The 25,050-nt window shown below is 41.2% G+C and overlaps 1 protein-coding gene across 1 annotated transcript in view; it reads right to left on the bottom strand.

Annotated features, from left to right (window-relative positions):
• LOC101733530 overlaps positions 1-25,050 on the bottom strand; it is a 60,877-nt gene that overhangs the window by 34,755 nt on the left and 1,072 nt on the right. The window contains exon 2 of the mRNA XM_004918170.4: positions 23,288-23,414. Within this exon, the coding sequence (XP_004918227.3) occupies positions 23,288-23,414 (127 nt within the window). The remainder of the gene's footprint in view (positions 1-23,287; positions 23,415-25,050) is intronic.

The raw sequence follows: 25,050 nt of genomic DNA on the forward strand, positions 1-25,050 counted from the left end.
GTACCTGTACTTGATCCCAACTAAGATATAATTACCCCTTATTGGGGCAGAACAGCCCTATTGGGTTTATTTAATGGTTAAATGATTCCCTTTTTCTCTGTAATAATAAAACAGTACCTGTACTTGATCCCAACTAAGATATAATTACCCCTTATTGGGGCAGAACAGCCCTATTGGGTTTATTTCATGGTTAAATGATTCCACTTTTCTCTGTTAATAATAAAACAGTACCTGTACTTGATCCCAACTAAAGAATATAATTACCCCTTATTGGGCAAGAACAGCCCTATTGGGTTTATTTCATGGTTAAATGATTCCCTTTTCTCTTGTAATAATAAAACAGTACCTGTACTTGAATCCCAACTAAGATATAATTACCCCTTACTTATGTGGGGGCAGAACAGCCCTCATTGGGTTTATTTAATGGTTAAATGATTCCCTTTTCTCTGTAATAAAAACAGACCTGTACTTGATCCCAACTAAGATATAATTACCCCTTATTGGGGGCAGAACAGCCTATTGGGTTTATTAATGGTTAAATGATTCCCTTTTCTCTTCTGTAATAATAAAACAGTACCTTACTTGATCCAACTAAGATATAATTACCCCTTATTGGGGCAGAACAGCCCTATTGGGTTTATTTAATGGTTAAATGAATTCCCTTTTCTCTGTAATAATAAAACAGACCTGTAACTTGATCCAACTAAGATATATTACCCTTATTGGGGCAGAACAGCCCTATTGGGTTTATTTCATGGTTAAATGATTCCTTTTCTCTGTAATAATAAACATGTACCTGTACATATGATACCAACTTAGGATATAATTTACCCCTTATTGAGCGGCAGAAACAGTCTATTGAGTTTATTGTAATGTTGAATATTCCCTTTTCTCTGTAATTATAAAACACCATACCTGTACTTGATCCACAACTAAGATCTAAAATAATCCCCTGAATTGGAGTAACATACAATCCATATGGGTTTAATTCCAGTTTTATTATTTTTTAGTAGACTTAAGATAGGAGATCGATTACAGTAAAGACCCTTTTATCCCCCCAGGACATCCCTTGGTCACGCGGGCTTCTGGATAATGAGGTCCCATACCTGTAATCTTAAGAATCCTAAGGAATTTGAAATTGAATAAACTGCACAACGAATGAGGAATAACCAAATAAACTTTACAACTAGAGAAATTCATAAATTGCGTATGTATTTGTTTATTGTCTTGATCTCAGATCACTACACAACCTACATTCACTCAGTGATAATTGTCTTATTAAAATATTCCATGAGCAATAAATAATTCACTATGTCAATAACTCTTCTCAAATAGCTTACATGGCCATAATGATTTATCTCAGCAAGTTCTTTACTGACAGTTGACATTTTGCAGTATTGTTATTGCATTTTGATCTGTAGTTATTACGTGGCAATAATTCTCCAAGTCAGAAGGAATACTTGGGCACATTCGAAAACACGAGTGGCAATCCGAATGGATAAATAACAACTGGCATACCAATAATTTCATTAACGATCGCAAACTATTCACCACTATATTCGCTTACCGAAAAAATATATTCAGTCACTCTAATTTCTCAACTTTTTGACCGGATTTCCCCTAAAGTCACAAATTTCATAACCGATGGAGATCCATAAAATGCCAGTAAAACCTTTGCTGTGAGCTAGCTGTGCAATGATTTTGGAAGGCCTCCCATAGTGGCTCCAAATTGCACTCTGCCAGCTCCAACCCGGCCCAAGGAAAAGCTCCCTTAGGGCTCAATCACGCTGCAGCTCCAACTTGCCAAGAAAGCTTCCCATGGGCTCAATGGCACTCTCGCAGCTCAACCCGCCAAGGAAACTCTCCTCATGGGGACTCATGGCACTCTGCACTCCCAACCCGGCCCAAGAAAGTCGCATTAGGACTCAAGGCACTCTGCAGCTCCAACCGGCCAAGCACAAGTCTCCCCATAGGGCTCAATAGGCACTTCGTGCAGTCCAACCCGCCAAGAAAGTCTCCCATAGGAGCTCAATGGCACTCTGCAAGCTCCAACCCTGGCAAGGAAGTCTCCCATAGCTCAATGGCACTCTGCAGCCCCAAACCCGGCCACAGGAAAGTCTCCATAGGGCTCAATCACTCCTGCAGCTCCAACCCGCCCAAGAAGTCTCCATAGGCTCAACATGGCACTCTGCAGCTCCAACCGCCAAGGAAAGTCTCCCATCCGGCTCAATGGCACCTCTGCAGCTCCCAACCCGCCCAAAGAAATCTCCCATAGGCTCAAATGCACTCTTGCAGCTCCAACCCGCCCAAGGAAACATCTCCATGGGCTCAATGGCACTCCTGCAGCTCCAACCTGCCCCAAGGAAAGTCTCCCATAGGGCACACAGGGCAACTCTGCAGCTCCAACCCGGCCCAAGAAAGTCTCCCATAGGGCTCAAGGCATCTGCACTCCAACCGCCCAAGGAAGTCTCCCATAGGGCTCAATGGCCTCGCAGTCTAACCCGGACCAAGAAGTCTCCATAGGGCTCATGGCTCCTGCAGCTCCAACCGCCAAGGAAAGACCTCCATAGGGACTTCAATGGCACTCTTGCAGCTCCAACCGCCCAAGGAAAGTCTCCGCATAAGCTCAACATGGCACTCTGCAGCTCCAACCGCCCAAGGAAAGTCTTCCAGTAGCTCCAATGGCACCTCCTGCAGCTCCACCTGCCCAAGGAAGTCTCCCAATAGGGCTCAATGCACTCTGCAGCTCCAACCCGGCCCAAGGAAAGTCTTCCCATAGGGCTCAATGGCACTCTGCAGCTCCAACACCGCCAAGGAAGTCTCCCATTAGGCTCAATGGCACTTCCGCTCCAACCCGACCAAGTCGAAGCTTGAATGAATCAGAAACTTCTAGTACTCGCGGTGAACATACGTTTTGCTCGCACAAATTTTTCACAAAGACCGAAAAAAAGTCGTGAAAAATACAATAAGTCGTCGAAAATACGCACACGAATTCGGAGCAATTCTGCTTGGATTAGTAATTATTAGATTGTAATAGTGATGCGCGAATTTTTTCAGCAAAGCATAGTTTTGCCAGCACATTTATGCATTTTGCCATTGGCAACTGTTTTGCGAAATTTGCAAGAAAATTTGACCGTTCTATAAAAATCCGTTAGCACGCAAATAGCGCACCGTCGCGTCAAACGTAGGCGTAGTCACGTAAACAAAGAATGCAGAGCCACCAAAAAAACGCAGGTTGACAAAAAGAAAAACACCATTACACACATTTTCGCCTGCTTTCGCAAATTTTGTTTCTCGTCTCGCAAAATTTTTTGGTGAAACCAGAACGATTCACTCATCACTAATGTAACGTTACTTTTAACCATTGTACATTTAAAGCTGCATACATTCTATATATAATATATACATTAAGAAGCCCGATTAGCAAGCACTCAGCTATACCTCTTGTTAATCACAGGTGTCTTGGTACAAGTCAGTTCAACAAGTGTAGTAATGTGCAACAAGGATCCACACCACTTTAATTAAGATTCACAAAAAAAATGTTTATTCAAAACAATTAACAAACACATGGTTATTATGTTGTACATATTGCAACAACTTACATAGGATGGATCGTGACATTACACAAAATTACAATTAAAGAACTTAATATAATACAAAACATTAACTTCAAAACTTTAATTCCCCATTATGCCCTTCCCGCCCCCCCCAACGTGGGTGGACCGTCAGTACTATTAACAGTCACCCCATAACGTGGTAATACGTGAAGTGTTGCTACTGACCTAAGGTAGATCCGCGTCTGTTAAAGACATAAACACTAAAAAGGAAAGAGCTTTAATAATAAAAAATATTATGCATGTTGACTGCACTGGTAAACGGTGTGTTGCTACGTAACACTACTATAATTCTATATAATAAGTGCTAGTGTAGCACGGCGGCAGCCATTTGCAAGCGGGTAAGGAGAAAAGGCACAGGTTTACATAGCAGATAACGGATAAGCTCTGTAAGATACATAGTGTTTTGCCTGTTATCTGCTATGTGCCGTCTGCCCTTCTTCTCTTTGAATCGGCTCCTCCATGGCTACATACAGCTCTTTTATAAATTATAGTAGGACTTTTGACGTAAACCACACAAACTTTTACCAGTAGCGGGCAGCAGCACATTAATTTTAGTTATTTTATACACATTCATTTTGGTGTTACTTGTCCTCGTAACTTGGAGATATTGTCCCACTTCCTATCCTAGCTTACGCTTATGTTGTGGCAAGTCGTTCCACTCTAGATAGGGCGCGCGGTCCACACATCTTTCATAAAGCCAAAGTATGTGGGGCGCTTCCTGAGTTGTGGGGACACTTGCCAGCATGTCTTTAGGCAAACAAGTTTCATCTCCCCCTACTAATATACTATATAGCGAGCTACTAGGAGCTTAACAAAAGCGCGATAAGTTATTCACTGCTGGTTAGAGTAGGTTTAAAGTCTTACCTTTGCCTCTGAGATATTATCATCCTTTAGTGCATGGTTGTAGTAGTCAATGAGGCAAGGAATAGTTCCTAGCTATATCTTGCAGGTTGTGGTGTGTTTCCATTTGATATCACCAGTCTTGTAATTTTGGTTGGAGAACTGAAAACCTAGCCATTTGTAGAGCATGTGCGCAGGATAGTACTAAAACACAAGATGTGTATGGAGTTATTCCTTCTTGTTTTGCCTTGAGCTGTTAGCTGGGTCTCTGGGGCTATTAGCAATGCAGCAATAGTTACAGGTTACAATAGGGTGAAAAAAGCGCTAGTCCATCAAGTTCACCCAATCCAAGTAATCCCCAGCACTAAACCCACACCTACCATCTATTCAACTCACATACATAAACTATAAATACAACCCACCTAATACCTAACTGTATATATTAGTATCACAATAGCCTTGCATATGTACTGATTGTTCAGAAACTCATCAGGCCCTCTATAGATAACAGAATCATGCCATTACCCCTCACTGGAAGGGCTTCCCCAACCTCACTGCCCTCACCGTGAGGAACCCCTCACGCTGCTTTATCAGAATGGAAGCTCCGATATCACTCTAATCTAAAGCGGGGGACCTCTGGTGCGCTGATGTTCTTATGGGGAAAAAGAACCCCCCATCATGCCTATAATCCCCTCTAATGCATCTGTTTCACATTCGATTTAGCAAAATTTGCACTTCCTGCTATCAACGAACGTACTCAGTCAGTCTGGAAGAGCATGTTGTACTGTATTTCTGCCTACTCTTACATATCGCTTGGAAAGCTGGACCTCTGCTTAGCCATTGTAGGAGGAAAATCCGACTAAAATTAGATTTGCGCTCACATGTAGTTTACTTGTCCTAATCACCTTGGCACACTTTTAGGATTCTGTTTCCTGTTCCCTTGTTCTAGAATTCTTAATAAGAGAAGAAAATGTCACTGTTAGCTCTAGGCGAGTAAATCTGGTGGGTACACAGTGGTCCGATTTACCACTAGAGAGTGCGAACTGTTCGCCGGGAACAATTCGCACGAAATCAAGGCTGTTTCGCAAGTTCGCAAGTTCGCGAACTTTTAGCGAGTTCCAATTTTGGGTTCGCCTTAGCTGGAGCCAATTTTGACCTCTCACCAGAGCCAGCAAAAATGCAACCAATAGCAGCTCTCCCTCCGGACCACCCCACCGGACCACTCCCTTCCATATATAAACCGAAAGCCAGCAGCCATTTTACCATTCTGCCGTGTCGGCTTGATGAGTTAGTATTAGGGAGAGAGCTGGCACGGATTTGAGGGCAGTTTAGTGCCCTTGCGCTGATCCATAATCTACTTTTACTGCTCTGTATTAGTGCTCGTGGCAGCTGTCAGTGTCTGTCTCATCTTCTTGTAACCACGAAGTCCCTCTCGTAGCGACTTGTTTTATTTTACTGATTACTTTACTCTCTTTTCTTGTGTACTGCACATTGCATGTGAACAGCTGTAACCTTTACACGATTGAGATTAGCCTGTAACGCCGGATGTTTTAAACAGTTTATTACACAAGTTTAGAAAGTAGCTGTGTTCTGCCCCATTTACAGCACAAAACGCAACGCTGTTTCAACAACGTATTTTTTCAGATAAATTTTTGCCCCTTGATCCCCCTCCTGACTGTCCAACTGTCCAGGCTCGTGGCACCCTTCTTAACACAACTTTAAATCCAGTTTTTGCCAGAAATGCTTTTCTAGTTTTTAAAGTCTCGCCTTCTCATTGAGTCTATGGGTTCGCCAAAAGTTCGCCAAAGTTCGCACTTTTTTGTGAGGTTCTCACATCTTAATTACCACAATCCATTTCTGGGAGAATAAGTTTTCTGGATCAAAGGCTGTCTTTTAGTCGTTTTATGCAAATTTCGCGCCTGTTTGCCCCTCTGATGTTTCTGGTCGCCCCACATACCTCAAATTTAATCTCCTGTGCTGTTCTCACTCATCCCTGCGGAATATGTTGGCGCTTTATAAAATAAAATGTTAATAATGATAATAATAATCCCTTGCTATAGGTCAGTTTTAGTTGCAACAGCAGGACCGTGGACACTGTGGAGAGAAGATCACCTATCTTCCAGGCAAAATAACTCCTGTTTACCATCTGCTAGCCTTCTCCCTTATTATCTTTGGAGTCTTGCCTTAAATGAGAGGTCGATTTTTATGTTCCTCAACAGCGCTTTCAGCAGGATTGGTTTTCAAATAATCGGCCCAAGACGATTACTGAGTGTGCGTTCCTTATGATTGCTTCGTATCGACTGGCGGCGGACGAGGACAATTCTCAGCGTATACTGGAAATCAAGGCATCTGCTATCAGTTCTATCAGAGCAGCTCTTTCCAACAGCAGAAAAACATCTCTTCCAGTTCTTAGACATTGGTACTATACATGTACTAGCTGAAGGACATACAGAGTCCATTGTTCTTCTAGGCAAAGTCTTCGATTTTTCCAGTTCAGTACCACTTTTTGGCAACCATTTGGTCCCATATTCATAATAGGTGCTCTGTGATAAAAGGTTAATCATGTATAGTAACCTAGTTAAGTGAATTCTATTAGTGGACCTGTTTCAAATTAACTGTTGCTATAATTTACTGCACCCTGCGGTAAATTGGTATCTTTTTTATTTTTATATATATATTCCTTTTATTTCCTTTTTTCAATAGTATAAACACATAAACTTCGAATAACATACAAAAGAAAATAAACGGAAACAAAAGCGTAAATGGTCTGTTACCATGGTTGGCGTGTAATATGAAATGGAAAAACCAAAAAACCCAATTGTCTTTACTCTTATATATTTCTGCGTCTCAGACGGCCATTGAAACACAATACTACACGTCATTTTGAGGTTATTTACAGAAAGTCAAAAAAAAGGGGATAGTGGATACAGAGCAACTTGCTGCTCAGTTTTATTCATTATATTGTATTGGGGTGTTCATAACATTGCAACTAGGGCGCAGCTAGTGTTCCATCTTTATTACTATCATTGTGGTCACGCGTAGTCTGGATGGCGTTGGTAGTTAAAACTTTGGTTAATTCTGATATCTTTATAATAACAATCCAGGTATGTCCAGACTTAAGTCAAATTTCACACTATATTTGGTGGTATCCACAAGCATTTCCCTCCATTCGCATTTATAGGTTTAGCTCAAAGTTTTGCTTTACTACAAATGGGTTTTGTGCAAAATCTCTGAATTTCTCTATTTTTCCCCTGTCCAAATATATCATACAGCTTATGAACCCATAATCCAGATGCTCTGACCTTGGGTTTCTGGATAAGGGTCTTCCGTTAATTCGGATCTCCTACCTTTAAGGTCTGCTAAAAAATTGTTTTAAACATTAAATATGAACCCAATAGCGCTGTTTGCCCCCAATAAGTCGGTACACGGTAATTATATTCTTAGTTAGGATCAAACACGTACGTTTTTATTATTAAGAGAAAAGGGGAATCATTTAAACCATTAAATAAACCAACCTAGGGCGCGTTGTTCTGCCCCCATCATAAGGCTATTATATCTTAGTTCGGGCATCCACGAAGGTATGTTTTCATATTACAGAGAAACGAAATCATTTTAAGCCCGATGGGAAGATGAGAGCGCGAGTAGTGGGTGGTGCCTCCCGCGAGTGGTGTAAGGTAATTATATCTTAGTTGGGATCAAGTACAGGTATGTTTATTATACAGAGAAAAGGACTCATTTAAACATCTAAAATCAAAACCCATAGGGCATGTTCTGCCCAATAAGGGTAATTATATTTGTTGGATCAAGTACAGTATGGCTTTAGTATTAAGAGAAAAATGTGAATTAGAATAGAGAGGACTATATATTATTAGTATAATATATATCATAGTATATTATATCGTGTCCTCTGCCACTGTACTGATGACGTGAGTTCAAATGGGCTGACTTAGACTCTACATAAACCACAAGGCCATTCAAGATTCAATCTTTAAAGCATCAGAACTGATCTATGTTATAGACTTCCGCCCCTACATGCCACCATTCAGCCAATTATGCTCACTCCTATAAACATTAACATAGTTCAGAAGGAAAATTTACAATTAGCTTAAGTTCTAATCCTCTCTCCCAAACCCACAGCAAAGAACCTGTGCCAAGTTCACTCTTATGTATGTGCTAACTGACAAATGGAATGCTTAGTTTTCCATCGAATAAACCAATAAGACCACATGACTAATTGCCAGAAGTACCTCCTATGCAAACATAAAATACCCATAAATTTGACAACTTTATTTAACTTGGTTTTCTAAAGGCCTTTAGCAATGTAATAGGAATTAAAATGAGCATGGGTTGCAAGCCGTTTATTTTAATAAAAAGCTCAGTGTTAAATATACTCTATGGCAATAGGTTTATCCTTACTCGGAGTCTTATATTACTTGTAGTGTGGTCTCCAGCGACCAAATTAACTTTAAATAATGCGGAATACTTGATTAGTTCTTTACCAGTCAACTTATTTTTTGACCAAGGCAGTCCCAGACATAACGAGTTTCTTTGCTGTAACTCAGCAAAAAGACCCACCCAGGCTTTAGATTTTTAATCATGGAACTGCCCTGTAATTCTAATGATGCTTTCCTTTTCCTTGCTCGTAGGGCCAACTGGATACAAAAATGGTTACTTAACCAAAAAAAACGAGACAAAGGCTAATTCAAATAAATAGTTATGCAGAAAGTGCTTGTTAGAAAATACTAAATAACCTGAATTCATTAGATGCAGAAACAACATATTCCCGCAAGGAAAAGGAAGACAGCGGCAATTAGAATTCACGAGAGACAATCATCATGAATATACCAACTAAATGCTGCAGGTGCATGAGTTCTAATTATCAATTGATTTTTATCTTCTTTTAATATAAATAAATTTCTCGCTTACAAGCGAGTTTGTCTTAGAGAAAAGAGATTATATTCGCGTATGAAAAACACTAGAGGGATGTGTTTTTCTGCCCTGGTTGACAACTGTTCTAAATTTGTATGTCTAAACAGTTTATTTAAATTTATATTAATGATGATAAAATCCAAGCGCCAATCACTTTCGTGCGTATTGTGCTCTCACGAATGAGTTTATTCCAATAAGTAATAAATATTTTACATTTTTTTTTTCAGTTTTCGGCACTTCCCACTAATTGTTAATTGGAACGGTGTCAATCTGCTTTTACTAATACAGCATTCTCAATAACCTTTTCCCTGTTAACACATCGAAAAAGACACAAAGATTAGTTCATGAGATATTTGATGCTTATTTTTTTTGTTTCTGGACATTTACTAATGTTTGGATTTTCTTTTCCATCTCAGACTTGAGTTCCAAGACCAAGAACAAATAAAAACCCTTAGTAAAGTAGGGGAACAGAGGGCCATGAAATAGTCTATGCTCCTGAGATAGTAGGAGTTTATGATTTAGTATTATACCTCCCAAATATATGAAAATGGAAATGGACAAAAAAGAAAGATATTTTTGACCACGCATCATTTGTGACCACTCCTAGAATCACTCATTTACTAATTTGGCAGGTTATTCTAAGTTTTTTTGTTATTTCAAGTTTTTATGTATGGTACAAGATGTTATACAGACTTTCTTTACAGATAAGAATATTGCATTTACGGTTAGTCATTTGTTGTCACAATCTTTTATAACATTCGAAATAGGTCAGTACTTAAACATGGTTCTAAAGGAGAGAAAGAAGAAGAAAAGGAAGAATAAAATACAAACCAAAAACCCAAAAGTATGCCCTCTCATTTGTTTTCAACCTTTGTGTATGTCTATGTAGTTCATGTTTATTCTTTTTTCAAGTTCTACTATCTGCTTGTTGTGTTTTCTAGTAACGTGTTCCTTTTTTTTTTTTTTTTTAGTCTCTTGACGCCTATGCGTTTGGAAGGAGTTTTCTCTAAAGTTTAACACATTTCTGGGGGGTGTTGGAATCTTGTTTTATGTGTTATTACATTTTGCTCTAATGCAGAGTGAGAAATTGCCCTTTAAGTGCAAGTCTCCGAGCTTCCCCCAAGGAACCTGTTTAGCTTATTCGTTACAATTGTATCTCATGTGCAGGTATACTTTGTTATTTTTCTAGGCTCTCTGCCAAAAGCCCCACTATTAATTAAGTGGAGAAGACATTGTATCTAAGTCAGTGTAGCTTAGTTAACATTCTAGGCTCTTCTGCCAAACCCCCACTTAAATTTAAACAATGTGTGAGAAACATTGTATCAAGGGCAGGTTAACTTAGTTAACATCTAGGCTCCTCTTCCAAAAGCCCACTTATTAATTAGCCTGTGAGAAACATTTGCTATCTAAGTGCCAGGTGTAGTGTGGTAACTTCTAGGCTCTCTTGCCAACAAGGACCGCATTATTTAATAAGGGTGAGAAACATGTATCTAAGTGCAGGGTGTGCTTGTGAACTTTCTGGCTCTCTCCAAAAAGCCCATTATTTAATTAAGTGTGAGGAACATTGTAAATTAAGTGCGAGTTGCAGCTTCGTTACTTTCTCAGGCTCTCTGCCAAAAAGCCCAACTTATTAATTAGCAGCTCGAAATTGTATCTAAAGTGCAGGTTGTAGCTTCTTAAGCATTTCTGGGCTCTTGCCAAAAGCTACCTTTTTTAAATAAGTTGTATCTTTTTTCAGTGCAGGGAAAATGAGGACTTTTCGTAAGAATTCCGGACTGTGGGTTTTCAGCTGCGAAAAGAGCACTGTCGGGTAGGTTGTTAGTAAGCAAGAGAGTCTTCTCACCAAGAGAGGTGGGGTTTATATTCAGATGTCCCCAGAAGTAAAACAACATTAAAAGATTGTTCTAGCTGTATTTCACTTTATTTTGTGTACTTTTTTCAGATCTATTTACACATTGGGTCATTTCGTTTTTGATTTTTGATTAAAGTTTGCAACATTTATAATTGTTTTTTTCCAATTTGCAATAATGTCATTAACTTCAATTCCTTTTTAATATGTACAACATATTGCTTCCCACCAGTAAATGATTTTGACTACAGATTGCACATTTATGTTAATTGGAATAAAATGAAGTCGTTTTTCCCATCTAGAGAGGGAACCAGTGCTTTTTTTAGCACACGGTGAAATTGCCTTTACAGTATAATTAAGAGTAGTTGTTTTTTATCTCTTGCCTAAGCTGTTATACAAGGTTGGCCATCACGTTTATGCTTGAATAACATAGCAAAGGCAACAACCTGAAACGACATCAGAAACCACATCTGGTGCTTAGACTTCATCATGATTGATGTATAGAGACATTTCACAGGAAACACTGCGACTATTTGCGCATTATACCTATCTACGTCTCGGCAATCAGCTGCTACATTTATATTTTATGGATTAAACCTTCTGTGTCTTGAACGCAACTATCTGAAACTTTCTAGAACGGCTACACTTGAAATATATTTCAGTTGAAAGACTGCAAATACAATATTTAATTCTTTAGGGGCGAATGACAGTTAAAGCGTCCCTTTCCCAGGAGCATTGTTCTTTGCTTCTAAACTTTAGAGGTTTTTGATTTTCGAAGTGAGGGAATTATAGACAGATTGGAGTATTCTTTTGTCCCATAAAACGATTCAATGCACCAGAGAGCCAGAATGAACTTTTTCTTTAAGCCTTGTAGGGGGTTTGCAGTGAGGTTGGGAATGCCCTTTCGAGTACAGGTGTAATAGCTGATTATTGTTAAGTACTTTTAAAGTGTCGTTTGGCTATGCATTTCTTAAAAAAGAATAATATCACGGTGCTTGACCTACTAAAATCTACAGTATAGTATGATGTTGGTTTTATATTGTTTATGTTATGAGTGTATAGATAGGTCATATGGGCTCTGTATGTGAGTGGATCATAGGTCAGTACGGTCTGTATGTAGTGGTAATAGGCAGTAATGGGTGTATGTGAGGTTCTAGAAGGTCAGTGTGGTCTGTATGTGAGTGGATAGATTAGGCAGTGTGGGTGCTCGTATGTGAGTGGTTAGATAGGTCAGTAGTGGGTCGTGTATGTGAGTGTATGAATAGAGTCCAGCTGTGGGTCTGTATTGAGTGATTAGATAGGTCAGTATGTGGCCCCTAAGTATAAGTATGGTTCTTGAAGGCGAACCATGGACTTTGTTTAGTAATCATTGAAGAACTTTCACTACTCATCCGAGCAGCTCTCTTCATCTCAAACTACTGGTATGGGAAGTCCTCAGATATCATACTCTTCCACTAACCAATCACGAATCGGCACTATGTAACTCTCAGAAAGGTGACCATCTAAACCTCACAGAGTGACATGCTGTGGAGGTTTACTTGACAAGGATTACCCAGTATCATGCAACTCTTCAAACAGTGTTACTTGTTAGAGTTGCATGAATGGATGTGTGAGGAGTTCTGAAGACTGCCGGGACAGATGTTAGAACGCATTGTATTGTAGCAGACATAGAATGGTGTCAGGTCCCCCGCCTTCTGTTAAGTCAGGTATGAGGTCTGTATGTGAGTGGATAGATAGTCCAAGTGCAATGGGTCTGTCTGTGAATGTGGATAGGTCAGTTGGTCTGTATGTGAGTGATATGGTCAGTGGCATGGGTCTGTATGTGACGGTAGATAAGGTCAGTGTGGGTCTGTATGTGAGTGGATAGATAGGTCAGTGTGGGTCCTGTATGTGACGCTGTGGATAGTCAGTGATGGTCTGTATAGTGAGTGTGATAGGTCAGTATTACGGGTCTGTATGTGATGTGGTAGAATAGGTCAGTATTGTCTGTGTCGGGGGTCTGTATGTGAGTGGTAGAATCAGTATGGTCATGTGGTGGAAGCTACCGCCAGTATGTGTATGTGTAGTCGATAGATAGCGTAGTAGTGGTCTGCTATGTGAGCCGCGTGGATAGAGGTCAGTAGTGGTCTGTATGTGAGTGGATAGTGTCAGTGTGGTCGTGGATGATAGTCAGTGTGGTCGAGGAGTGATAGGTCAGTGTGGGTCTGTATGTGAGTGGATAGATAGGTCAGTTGGGTCTGTATGTGAGTGGATGAGGTCAGTATGGGTCTGTATGTATCAGTGTATAGAATAGGTCAGTATGGGTCTGTATGTGAGTGGTAGATAGGTCAGTGTGGGTCTGTATGTGAGTGGATAATAGGTCAGATGTGGGTCTGTATGTGAGTGGATAGATAGGTCAGTGTGGGTCTGTATGTGAGTGGATAGATAGGTCAGTGTGGTCTGTATGTGAGTGGATAGAATAGGTCAGTGTGGGTCTCGTATTGGAGTGGAGAGATAAGGTCAGTGTTGGGTCTGTATGTGGTATGATAGGTCATCGTGTGGTCTGTATGTGAGGCATAGAGTAGTCAGTGTGGGTCTGTATGTGAGTGGATGATAGGTCAGTGTGGGTCTGTATGTGAGTGGATAGATAGGTCAGTATGAAGGTCTGGTATGTGAGGTTAGATAGGTCAGTGTGGGTCTGTATGTGACGTGGATAAGTATAGGTCAGTGTGGGTCTTAGTGAATGTGATACGATAGGTCAGTGTGGGTCTGTATGTGAGTGGATAGTAGGTCAGTGTGGGTCTGTATGTGAGTGGATAATAGTATAGTGTGGGTCTGTATGTAAGTGGATAACACTAGGTCGTGTGGGTCTGTATGTGAGTGATAGATAGGTCAGTATGGGTCTGTATGTGAGTGGATGGATTAGGTCAGTGTGGGTCTGTTGTGAGTGTATAGCTAGCTCAGTTGAGGTCTTGTATGTGATGTGATGAGTCTAGGCTCAGTGTGGGTCTGTCATCATGAAGTGGATAGATAGGTCAGTAATGGGTCTGTTGTGAGTGGTGAGTGGGTCTGTAGTGAGATAGAGGTCAAGTGTGGGCTCTGTATAGTTAGATGCGGTGTTGTATGTGGACTATAGGTCATGTGGTCTGTAGTGGTGGATAGATAGGTCATAAGGGTCTAGGTAAGTCATGGTCTGTAGGGTGACAGAAGGTCAGTATTTTGAGTGTGATTAATAGGTCGTGGAGGGTAGTGTGGGTCTGTATGTGGTGTGGCAGGTGGGTCTTAGGAGTGATAGATAGGTCAGTGTGGGTCTGTAGTGTGATGTACGATAGTCAGTGTGGTCTGTATAGTGAGTGATAGGTCATGTGTGGGTCCTGTATGTGAGTGATAGATAGGTCAGTGTATGCTGGTATACTCTAATGTGCAGATGTCAGATATTGCGATTTCAGTACGTCTTCAGGTCTTGTTATGTGGAGTGGACTTCAGTATTTTCCAATATCCAGATGAACTAGAGGTGTCTGTCCAAGGTGTGAGTGAGTATAAGGATACCCAGACTGCTCATGGGTCTTTGAGTTATGATGATGATGTGAAGATCTAACTGCTGGTGGGTACATGTTATAACGATTGGAGAAGATGGTGTCGAAGTCGTCGAGTAGTGGGTCTGTATGTGAGTGGGATAGGTCAGTGTGGGTCTGTATGTGAGTGGATAGCGTCAGTATGGGTCTGTATGTGAGTGTATAGGTCAGTGTGGTCTGTTGTGAGTGGATAGATAGGTCAGGTGTGGTCTGTATGTGAGTGATAGACAGTGTCTTATGTAGTAGGTCAGTGTGGGTCTGTATGTGAGTGAGATAGGTCAGTAGTGGGTCTGTATTGTGTGAGTTAGTAATAGGTCAGTATGGGTCTTGTATGATGTGAAGTCGGGTATGGGTCTGTATGTGTGGGTCAATGGCATATTCGATGGAGTGGATAGATAGGTCAGTGTGGGCTGTATGTGAGGTGTATAGATAGGTCAGTGTGGGTCTGTATGTGAGGGATAGTCAGATGGGTCTGTAGTGAGTGATAGTCAGGTGTGGGTCTGTTATGTGAGTGGATGATAGGTCAGTGTGGGTTGTATGTGAGTGGATAGTAGGTCAGTTGGTCTGTATGTGAGTGTGATAGAGTCAGTTGTGGGTCTGATGATAGATAGGTCAGTTGGGTCTGTATGTGAGTGGATAGAATAGGTCAGTATGGGTCTGTATGTGAGTGGATATAGGTCAGTGTGGTCTGTTTGGTGTATGATAGGTCTAGTTGGGTCTGTATGTGAGTGTAGATATCAGTGTGGGTCATGTATGTGAGTGTAGAGAGGTTCAGTGTGGGTCTGTATGTGAGTATAGATAGGTCAGTGTGTGGTCTGTATGTGAGTGGATAGTAGGTCAAGTTGGGTCTGTATGTGAGTGGATGATAGGTCAGTGGGTCTGTATTGTGAGTGGGTAGATAGCTATTGGGTCTGTTGTGAGTGGATATGGTCATGTTGGTCTGTATGTGAGTGGATAGATAGGTCGGCGTGGGTCTGTATGTGAGTGGATAGATAGGTCAGTGTTGGTCTGTATGTGAAGTGGATAGATAGTTCAGTATGGGTCTGTATGTGAGTGGATAGATATAGGTCAGTGTGGGTCTGTATGTGAGTGATAGATAGGTCAGTGTGGGTCTGTATGTGAGTGGATGATAGTTCAGTATGGGTCTGTATGTGAGTGGATAGATCGTAGCGTCAGTGATGGCGTCTGTTATGTGAGTAGTATTAGGATAGGGTCAGTGTGGAGTCTGTATGTGAGTGGATAGAGTCGTAGCTTATGTAGTGTAGGTAGTTGGTCTTTAGTGATAGAAGTATCGATGAGTCGGACTAGCAATGGCTGTTGGTAACTCATTGTAATTTGCACCATGAGCAGCCTCAGTCAATATGTATGGATCCTCAGTAATTCTCCCCTCTGGCTTGTCGAAAGTTCTCAGAGGTAGCTGTGAGTAATTGACAGTAATGCATCTTCACAGGTGTACTGTTGAGTGTGGAGTGAAAACTGCCGGGTACATGTAGCAATTGTGAGTAGAGGCATGGGTCGAGTCCCGCTATGTAGTCAGTATGGGTTCTGTATGTGAGTGGATAGATAGGTCAGTGTGGTCTGTATGTGATGGTAGTTGGTCAAGTATGGGTCTGTATGTGAGTTGATAGATAGGTCAGTGTGGGTCTGTATGTGGGGATAGAATAGGTCATGGGGGTTCTGTATGTGAGTGATAGATAGGTCAGTGTGGGTCTGTATGTTGAGGGATAGGTCTTTGGGTCTGTATGTGAGTGGATAGATAGTCAGTGATGGGTCTGTATGTGAGGGATAGATAGGTCTAGTGTGGGTCTGTATGTTGGGTGATAGATAGGTCAGTTTGGGTCTGTATGTGAGTGTAGATAGGTCTGTATGGAGTCTGTATGTGAGTGGATAGAATTAGGTCAGTATGGGTCTGTATGTGAGGATAGATAGGTCAGTGTGGGTCTGTATGTGAGATAGTCAGTTGGGTCTGTATGTGAGTGGATAGATAGGTCAGTGTGGGTCTGTATGTGAGTGGTAATAGGGTCAGTGTGGGTCTGTATGTGGATAGATAGGTCAGTTGGGTCTGTATGTGAGTGATAGATTAGGTCAGTTATGGGTCTGTATGTGAGTGGCATAGTCAGTGTTGGTCTGTATGTGATGGATGTAGGTCAGTATGGGTCTGTGTGAGTGGATAGATAGGTCAGTTGTGGGGTCTTGGTATGTGAGTGGATAGATAGGTCAGTATGGGTCTGTATGTGAGTGGATAGCTAGTCGGTGGGTCTGTATGTGAGTGGATAGGATAGGTCAGTGTGGGTCTGTATGTGAGGTATAGATAGGTCAGTGTTGGGTCTGTATGTGAGGTTAGATAGGTCCAGTGTGGGTCTGTATGTGAGTGGATAGATAGGTCAGTGTGGGTCTGTATGTGGATGGAGATAGGTCAGTGGGTCTGTATGTGAGTGTATAGATAGTCAGTGTGGGTCTGTATGTGAGTGGATAGATAGTCAGTTGTGGGTCTGTATGTGAGTGTAGATAGTCAGTGTGGTCTTGTAGTGAGTGATAGATAGGTCAGTGTGGGTCTGTATGGTGGTAAATAGGTCGTTGTGGTCTGTATGTGAGGGTAGTTAGGTCGTGGGTCTGTATGTGGTTGTATGATATAGGTCAGTATGGGTCTGTATGTGAGTGGATAGTCAGGTCGTGTGGTCTGTATGTGAGTGTATAGAAGGTCAGTGTGGGTCTGTATGTGAGTGGATAGATAGTCAGTGTGGGTCTGTATGTGAGTGGATATGATAGGTCGTGTGGGTCTGTATGTGAGTGTATAGATAGGTTCAGTTGTGGGTCTGTATGTGACGTGGATGAGTAAGATAGTCAGTGTGGTCTGTATGTGAGTGGTAGATAGGTCAGTGTGGGTCTGTATGTGAGTGGGAATAGGTCAGTTGTGGGTCTGTATGTGAGTGTAGATAGGTCAGTGTGGGTCTGTATGTGAGGGATGATGGTCAGTGTGGGTGTATGTGAGTGATAGATAGGTCAGTGTGGTCTGTATGTGAGATTGGATAGATAGGTCAGTATGTCTCTAGTATAATAAATTGAAGCAACTGGATGTTTAGTAATCATGAAACTTTCACTACTCATCGAGCAGGCTTCTTCAGTTCAACTGATGGTATGGAAGTCCTCACTATATACTCTTCCACTAATCCATCACAATGCACTAGTATACTCTTCCAGAAAGGTATCTTGATAACTGCACAGAGGTGTGATGCTGTGTTACTTTGAAAGGATTACGCCAAGTATCATGCACACCATCTTCAAAGGTGTTACTTGTGTAGAGTTGCGCATGAATGTATGTCTCTCTCAGAGTCTTGAATATGCCGGAGTACAGATGTATGAAAGCATTGTATGTTAGCAGACGATGGTGTCGAGCCCCCGCTCTGTTATCAGTATGTTGTGTGTTTGAGTGGACTATTGTGCAGTATGGGGGTTATCTGTTGTGTTAGTTTTGTGTTGGGTGGTCTGTATGTGGTGAGTGAGTAGTCATGTGGGTCTGTATGTGATGTGGATAGTGGTCAGTGTGGCGTCTTGTATGTGATGTGGATAGAGTACTCATGGTATGGTGTCTTGTATGTGAGTGGATAGGCGTTTAGGTCCGTATGGTCTGTATGGGTGGTAGATGGGTAGGTCAGTATGGTTCTGTATAGTTAGTGATAGAGGTCACTCTCTCGTGATGGCTAATAGTCACCCAATGTTATGGGTCTGATGGCTTCTGGTGTATGAATGAGGTCAGTGTGGTCTGTATGTGAGGTGGATCGGTCAGTATGGTGTATGTGAGGGATAGGTCTAGTGGTGTGTCTGTATGTGATTGGATCGAGGTAAGGTCATTGTTTTGTTGAGTGGATGGTCCAGTGATGGGTCTGTATGTGAGTGGTTAGTGTCAGTAGTGGGCTGTTGGTATAGTGTTTAGCAGTGATGGGTCTGTATGTGAGTGCGATAATAGGTTAGTATGGGCTGTATGTGTAGTTGTGAGATTAGTCAGTGTGGGTCTGTTATTGTGAGTTGGTTTAGTGTCAGTGTGGGTCTGTATGTGAGTGGATAGTGGTCCAGTGTGGGTCTGATGGGAGTGAGTAGTGTAGGTCTGTTGGGTTCTGTATGTGAGTATAGAGTCATGTGGGTCTGTATGTGAGTGGATAGTCAGTTGGTCTATGTGGTGAAGGTCTGTGGCTATGTGGTGGATAGATAGGTCGAGTGGTATGGAGTGGCATACTGTGCACTGTGATGTGAGTGATAGGTAGTAGTATGAGTCTGTATGTGGTGGATAGATGGTAGTGTGTGGTCTGTATAGTGAGTGAGATAGGTCAGTTGTGGTCTGTATGTGAGGGAAGATAGGTCAGTGTGGGTCTGTATGTGAGTAGATGGTCAGTAGTGTTTCTGTGTGGGTAGGTCAGTTGGGTCTGTATTGAGTGGATTAATAGGTCAGGAGTGGTCTGTAGGCGTGGATAGATTAGGTCGATGGGTCTGTATGTGAGAGCAAGATAGGTTCAGTATTGGGTCTGTATGTGAGTGGATAGATAGTCTTGGTATGTGTAGAGTACGTATGTATATTCTATTAAATAATTGAAAGCTGGACTTGTTTAGTATCATTGAAGAGTTTTCAACTACTTCCGAGCAGCTTTTCGTTCAACTGACTGTATGGAAGTCTCAGCTATATACTCTTCCACTAATGCCATCACAATGCACTATGTGAAATCTTTCAGAAGTGCATCTGAAACTCCAGAGGTGTGTGCTTGGTTACTTTGAGGATTACCAGTTTCATGACTTTCAAACAGGTGTTTACTTGTTGGTGCGATGAATGGATGTGTTGAAGGTCTGAACTGCCGTGGGTACAGATGTTTAAAGGCATTGTATGTAGCAGAAGATGTTTGTCAAGTTCCCCGCCTCTGTTTTAGTCGTATTGGGTGTCTGTATGTGAGTGGATAGGTCAGTGTGGGTCTGTATGTGAGTGGATAGATAGGTCAGTGTGGGTCTGTATGTGAGTGGATAGATAGGTCAGTGTGGGTCTGTATGTGAGTGGATAGATAGGTCAGTGTGGGTCTGTATGTGAGTGGATAGATAGGTCAGTGTGGGTCTGTATGTGAGTGGATAGATAGGTCAGTGTGGGTCTGTATGTGAGTGGATAGGTCAGTGTGGGTCTGTATGTGAGTGGATAGATAGGTCAGTGTGGGTCTGTATGTGAGTGGATAGGTCAGTGTGGGTCTGTATGTGAGTGGATAGGTCAGTGTGGGTCTGTATGTGAGTGGATAGGTCAGTGTGGGTCTGTATGTGAGTGGATAGGTCAGTGTGGGTCTGTATGTGAGTGGATAGATAGGTCAGTGTGGGTCTGTATGTGAGTGGATAGGTCAGTGTGGGTCTGTATGTGAGTGGATAGGTCAGTGTGGGTCTGTATGTGAGTGGATAGGTCAGTGTGGGTCTGTATGTGAGTGGATAGGTCAGTGTGGGTCTGTATGTGAGTGGATAGATAGGTCAGTATGGGTCTGTATGTGAGTGGATAGGTCAGTATGGGTCTGTATGTGAGTGGATAGATAGGTCAGTGTGGGTCTGTATGTGAGTGGATAGGTCAGTGTGGGTCTGTATGTGAGTGGATAGATAGGTCAGTAAGGGGGTCTGTATGTGAGTGAATAGATAGGTCAGTGTGGGTCTGTATGTGAGGTGGATAGATAGGTCAGTATGGGTCGGTATGTGAGTGGATAGATAGGTCAAGTATGGGTCTGTATGGGAGGGGATAGATGGGTCAGTGTGGGTCTGTATGTGAGTGTATAGATAGGTCAGTGTGGGTCTGTATGTGAGTGGATAGGTCAGTATGGGTCTGTATGTGAGTGGATAGATAGGTCAGTATGGGTGTGTATGTGAGTGGATAGGTCAGTGTGGGTCTGTATGTGAGTGGATAGATAGGTCAGTATGGGTCTGTATGTGAGTGGATAGGTCAGTATGGGTCTGTATGTGAGTGGATAGGTCAGTATGGGTCTGTATGTGAGTGGATAGATAGGTCAGTATGGGTCTGTATGTGAGTGGATAGGTCAGTATGGGTCTGTATGTGAGTGGATAGATAGGTAAGTATAGGGTGTGGGTGCTGGGATTACTTAGAAGGAAAAAATTAAATTGAGCAGAAAAACTTAAGTTAAATTCACCAAAAGGTCCTGAATATTAAATAATTTAAATCAACGCAAAAGTTTTTTAGTGAAAAAAACAGACATTTATTGGCTCAGAAGATTTAACACAAATTCAAAAAAACATAAGCCATACTATACCACAGTGGAAAGGAAAACCCAGTGCCTCATGGTACCCACTCTCCTTCCTAACGCGTTTCGCACCATTGGGTGCTTCATCAGAGGAAGTGTGGTGTGAACATGTAACTTCCTTTTTATACCCTAAAGGTGTTAATTTTATACATATTCCAGGGCCACCATTAGAGCCCTGCAGCAAGCACATACTATATATAACCTTTATGAATACATCACACAGGGTTCACAAAGTGGCCCCAAATTCAGCACAATTAATAACAAATAACTAAAAAAGTGAAACACCTATCAAAATATGTTGTCAAAAAGTATTTGTTAACAAAGAAGAATTTTTATAAATACATAAACTCATTATACATAATACATAAAAGTCATTTATTCTCTGCAATGCCATCTGCAAATCACTGTTTTTATATATATATATATATATTATAATGACTTAAGAGAAAAGAGTTGGAGCACTAAGGGAGATAAAAATAAAAACAAAAATAAATTTGTCAAAATTGAAAAGAAAGATGAAATAAGATGCATTCTCGATTTTGGTGTTCAGTATGATCAAGTTTCTAAAGTAGTAAAAAGATACTGGAATATTTTGCAGGTTGATCCTGTGCTAAAGAATTTAAACATCAAGCCTGGAGTAGTAAGCAGGAAGGCTAAGTCAATAGCGGGTATTGTTGCCCCTAATAAATTAACAACAAAAAAGAAAAAGAGAAACAGTGTGTCTTGGTTGGGAGATGTAAAAGATTTTTTTCCTTGCAAACGATGCAAATCTTGCAAATATAGTGGTAATGTCAAAACTTTTTTAAGTAAAAATACTGATAAGCAATATAAAATTGAGACTTATATTTCGTGCCAAACACAATTTGTTATTTATTGTTTGCAATGTGAATGTGGATCTATGTATATAGGAAGAACTATAAGACAGCTGAGAATAAGATTGGGAGAACATTTGCGAGGGTTAGAAAGCAAGGAAAGCGATAACCCCCTTTTTAAGCATTTTGAATGTGTGCACAATGGGCAATTGATGAAATTCAATATGTTTGGAATAGATAAAATTGATGAGAAAGGTGAGGGGAATCCTGTCACTAAACTTCTGAGATTAGAGTCCAAATGGATATTCACACTAGACACTGTTATACCGAGGGGAATGAACACAAAATTTGAATTGAAACCATTCCTGGTTTCAACTTGGAAATAGGCTACAAATGGAATTTTTTAATATGTTGTATGAAATAGATCTGCATGGACTATATAGTTTCTTACTGGTCAGGGTCTTTCTCATGTAATAAGGTATTACATACCCTAGTTTTAATTGATTTAAATTTAAGAACGGTTTTAATTTTGTATTAAAGATTGTGTATTGTTGCATTTTAATGTATGGGAATTTGTTGCGCCTCAGTAATATCTGATTGTGTGTTTAGCAGTAAGCAGATATAAAGAATGGTATGAGGATATTCAACTGTTATCACAGTTTGGATATTTCTGACGCGCAATGATAAAACATAAATAATAATAATAAAAAAGTTTTTGTGATAGTGATTTGGGTATATATTTATATATGCTATATAATCCAATTGTGTGATTTATACATACGTTTATGGGCTTAGAACTGTTTAGATGCATTAGTATATGTATGTTTATTTCAATTTAGTTTATGTATTTATAAAAATTCTTCTTTGTTAACAAATACTTTTTGACAACATATTTTGATAGGTGTTTCACTTTTTTAGTTATTTGTTATTAATTGTGCTGAATTTGGGGCCACTTTGTGAACCCTGTGTGATGTATTCATAAAGGTTATATATAGTATGTGCTTGCTGCAGGGCTCTAATGGTGGCCCTGGAATATGTATAAAATTAACACCTTTAGGGTATAAAAAGGAAGTGACATGTTCACACCACACTTCCTCTGATGAAGCACCCAATGGTGCAAAACGCGTTAGGAAGGAGAGTGGGTACCATGAGGCACTGGGTTTTCCTTTCCACTGTGGTATAGTATGGCTTATGTTTTTTTGAATTTGTGTTAAATCTTCTGAGCCAATAAATGTCTGTTTTTTTCACTAAAAAACTTTTGCGTTGATTTAGATTACTTAGAAGGGTTGAACTTGATGGACTCTGGTGTTATTTCAACCCTATAAAACTATGTAATAGCTATAGAAAGCAATATCTAAAAATATTTTTGAGATCATACAGTAAAACAACTGTATATCTGAGATGTGTTAAAGTCCCTTACCTGTACACAAATATCGGAACAATAAAGTCGTTGCTACGATCCTGCCCCTCAGAAACTAAGACTTTACTCAGCATATCCTCAAATCCTGTTTGCCATGTGACAGGTTCATCCAATGGTAAGAAGTTTCCTGCAAAAAACAAATTTGCACCTCCTAATTAATGACTTAATTGGATGATTTCGATTTTAGAACATGCTGTGGATCCAAACACACAAACCGATGTGACCTACAGCATACTTTTGTTAAAGATAAGCTTAATGTAACTCTGAATTATAATTGGCCCTCCAGGGCTAATTAATATGCAAAATAATCCTCCAATGAAAATCCCATCTGATCATCTGATGCCCTTTTATTACCAATTGACCAATGAGAATTCTACTGTTGCAAAATGTAATTATAGATGCAAGAGAAGTGACCAATGAGAATGCTGATTCCCAGCACTGTGTCAGGCCCCTTGCTGGTACCTTACATATAGAGATAATGATGTCATTTTCCCGTCATTATATGGCACAGGAATCAGACATGGGGATAAAGGGACAGACTTGTTCAGTGCTGGGAAACTGTGCTTAATGCTCCCAACTCCAATTGCAGGAACAGAGAACAGGGAGCCAGATTTATACAGATCAGCTGGGATTCTCATTGGAGGATTCTTTTGAATATTAATAGGATTGTTCTCCTTCCAATATGGATTTATTATATCTCATTTGGGATCGAGTACAAGGAAAGAAAATCTTTTTTAAAAAGTTACAACCATTCCAGATAACAAATCAGATACCTGCACTCAAAAACAAATACAACAACCTAACCACCATGTCATTGATGTATCATCTTACTCTCACCTTTGATATCTATAGCAGCGTTTTTCAACCACTGTTCCGCGGCACACTAGTGTGCCGCGAGATGTTGCCTGGTGTGCCGTAGGCAGGGCACCAATGTACTAGGGGGCACTGCTCTTGGCACCAATGTACTAGGGGGGCACTGCTCTTGGCACTAATGTACTAGGGGGGCACTGCTCTTGGCACCAATGTACTAGGGGGGCACTGCTCTTGGCACCAATGTACTAGGGGGGCACTGCTCTTGGCACCAATGTACTAGGGGGCACTGCTGCTGGGCACCAATGTACTAGGGGGGCACTGCTCTTGGCACCAATGTACTAGGGGGGCACTGCTCTTGGCACCAATGTACTAGGGGGGCACTGCTCTTGGCACCAATGTACTAGGGGGCACTGCTGCTGGGCACCAATGTACTAGGGGGGCACTGCTCTTGGCACCAATGTACTAGGGGGGCACTGCTCTTGGCACCAATGTACTAGGGGGGCACTGCTCTTGGCACCAATGTACTAGGGGGGCACTGCTGCTGGGCACCAATGTACTAGGGGGGCACTGCTCTTGGCACCAATGTACTAGGGGGCACTGCTCTTGGCACCAATGTACTAGGGGGGCACTGCTCTTGGCACCAATGTACTAGGGGGGCACTGCTCTTGGCACCAATGTACTAGGGGGGCACTGCTCTTGGCACCAATGTACTAGGGGGGCACTGCTCTTGGCACCAATGTACTAGGGGGGCACTGCTGCTGGGCACAGAGTTAAATTTTTTAACATTTTCTAATGGTGGTGTGCCTTGTGATTTTTTTCATGAAACAAGTGTGCCTTTGCCCAAAAAAGGTTGAAATTCACTGATCTATAGGACCATTATTAAAACCTACAATAATAGTTTAAAACAAAGCCAGGAGCATGGGGATTTATGGGCCGCCTTACAAACTTGG

This window comes from Xenopus tropicalis, chromosome 9 (genome assembly GCF_000004195.4).
Source record: "Xenopus tropicalis strain Nigerian chromosome 9, UCB_Xtro_10.0, whole genome shotgun sequence".
Taxonomy (NCBI): Eukaryota; Metazoa; Chordata; class Amphibia; order Anura; family Pipidae; genus Xenopus; species Xenopus tropicalis.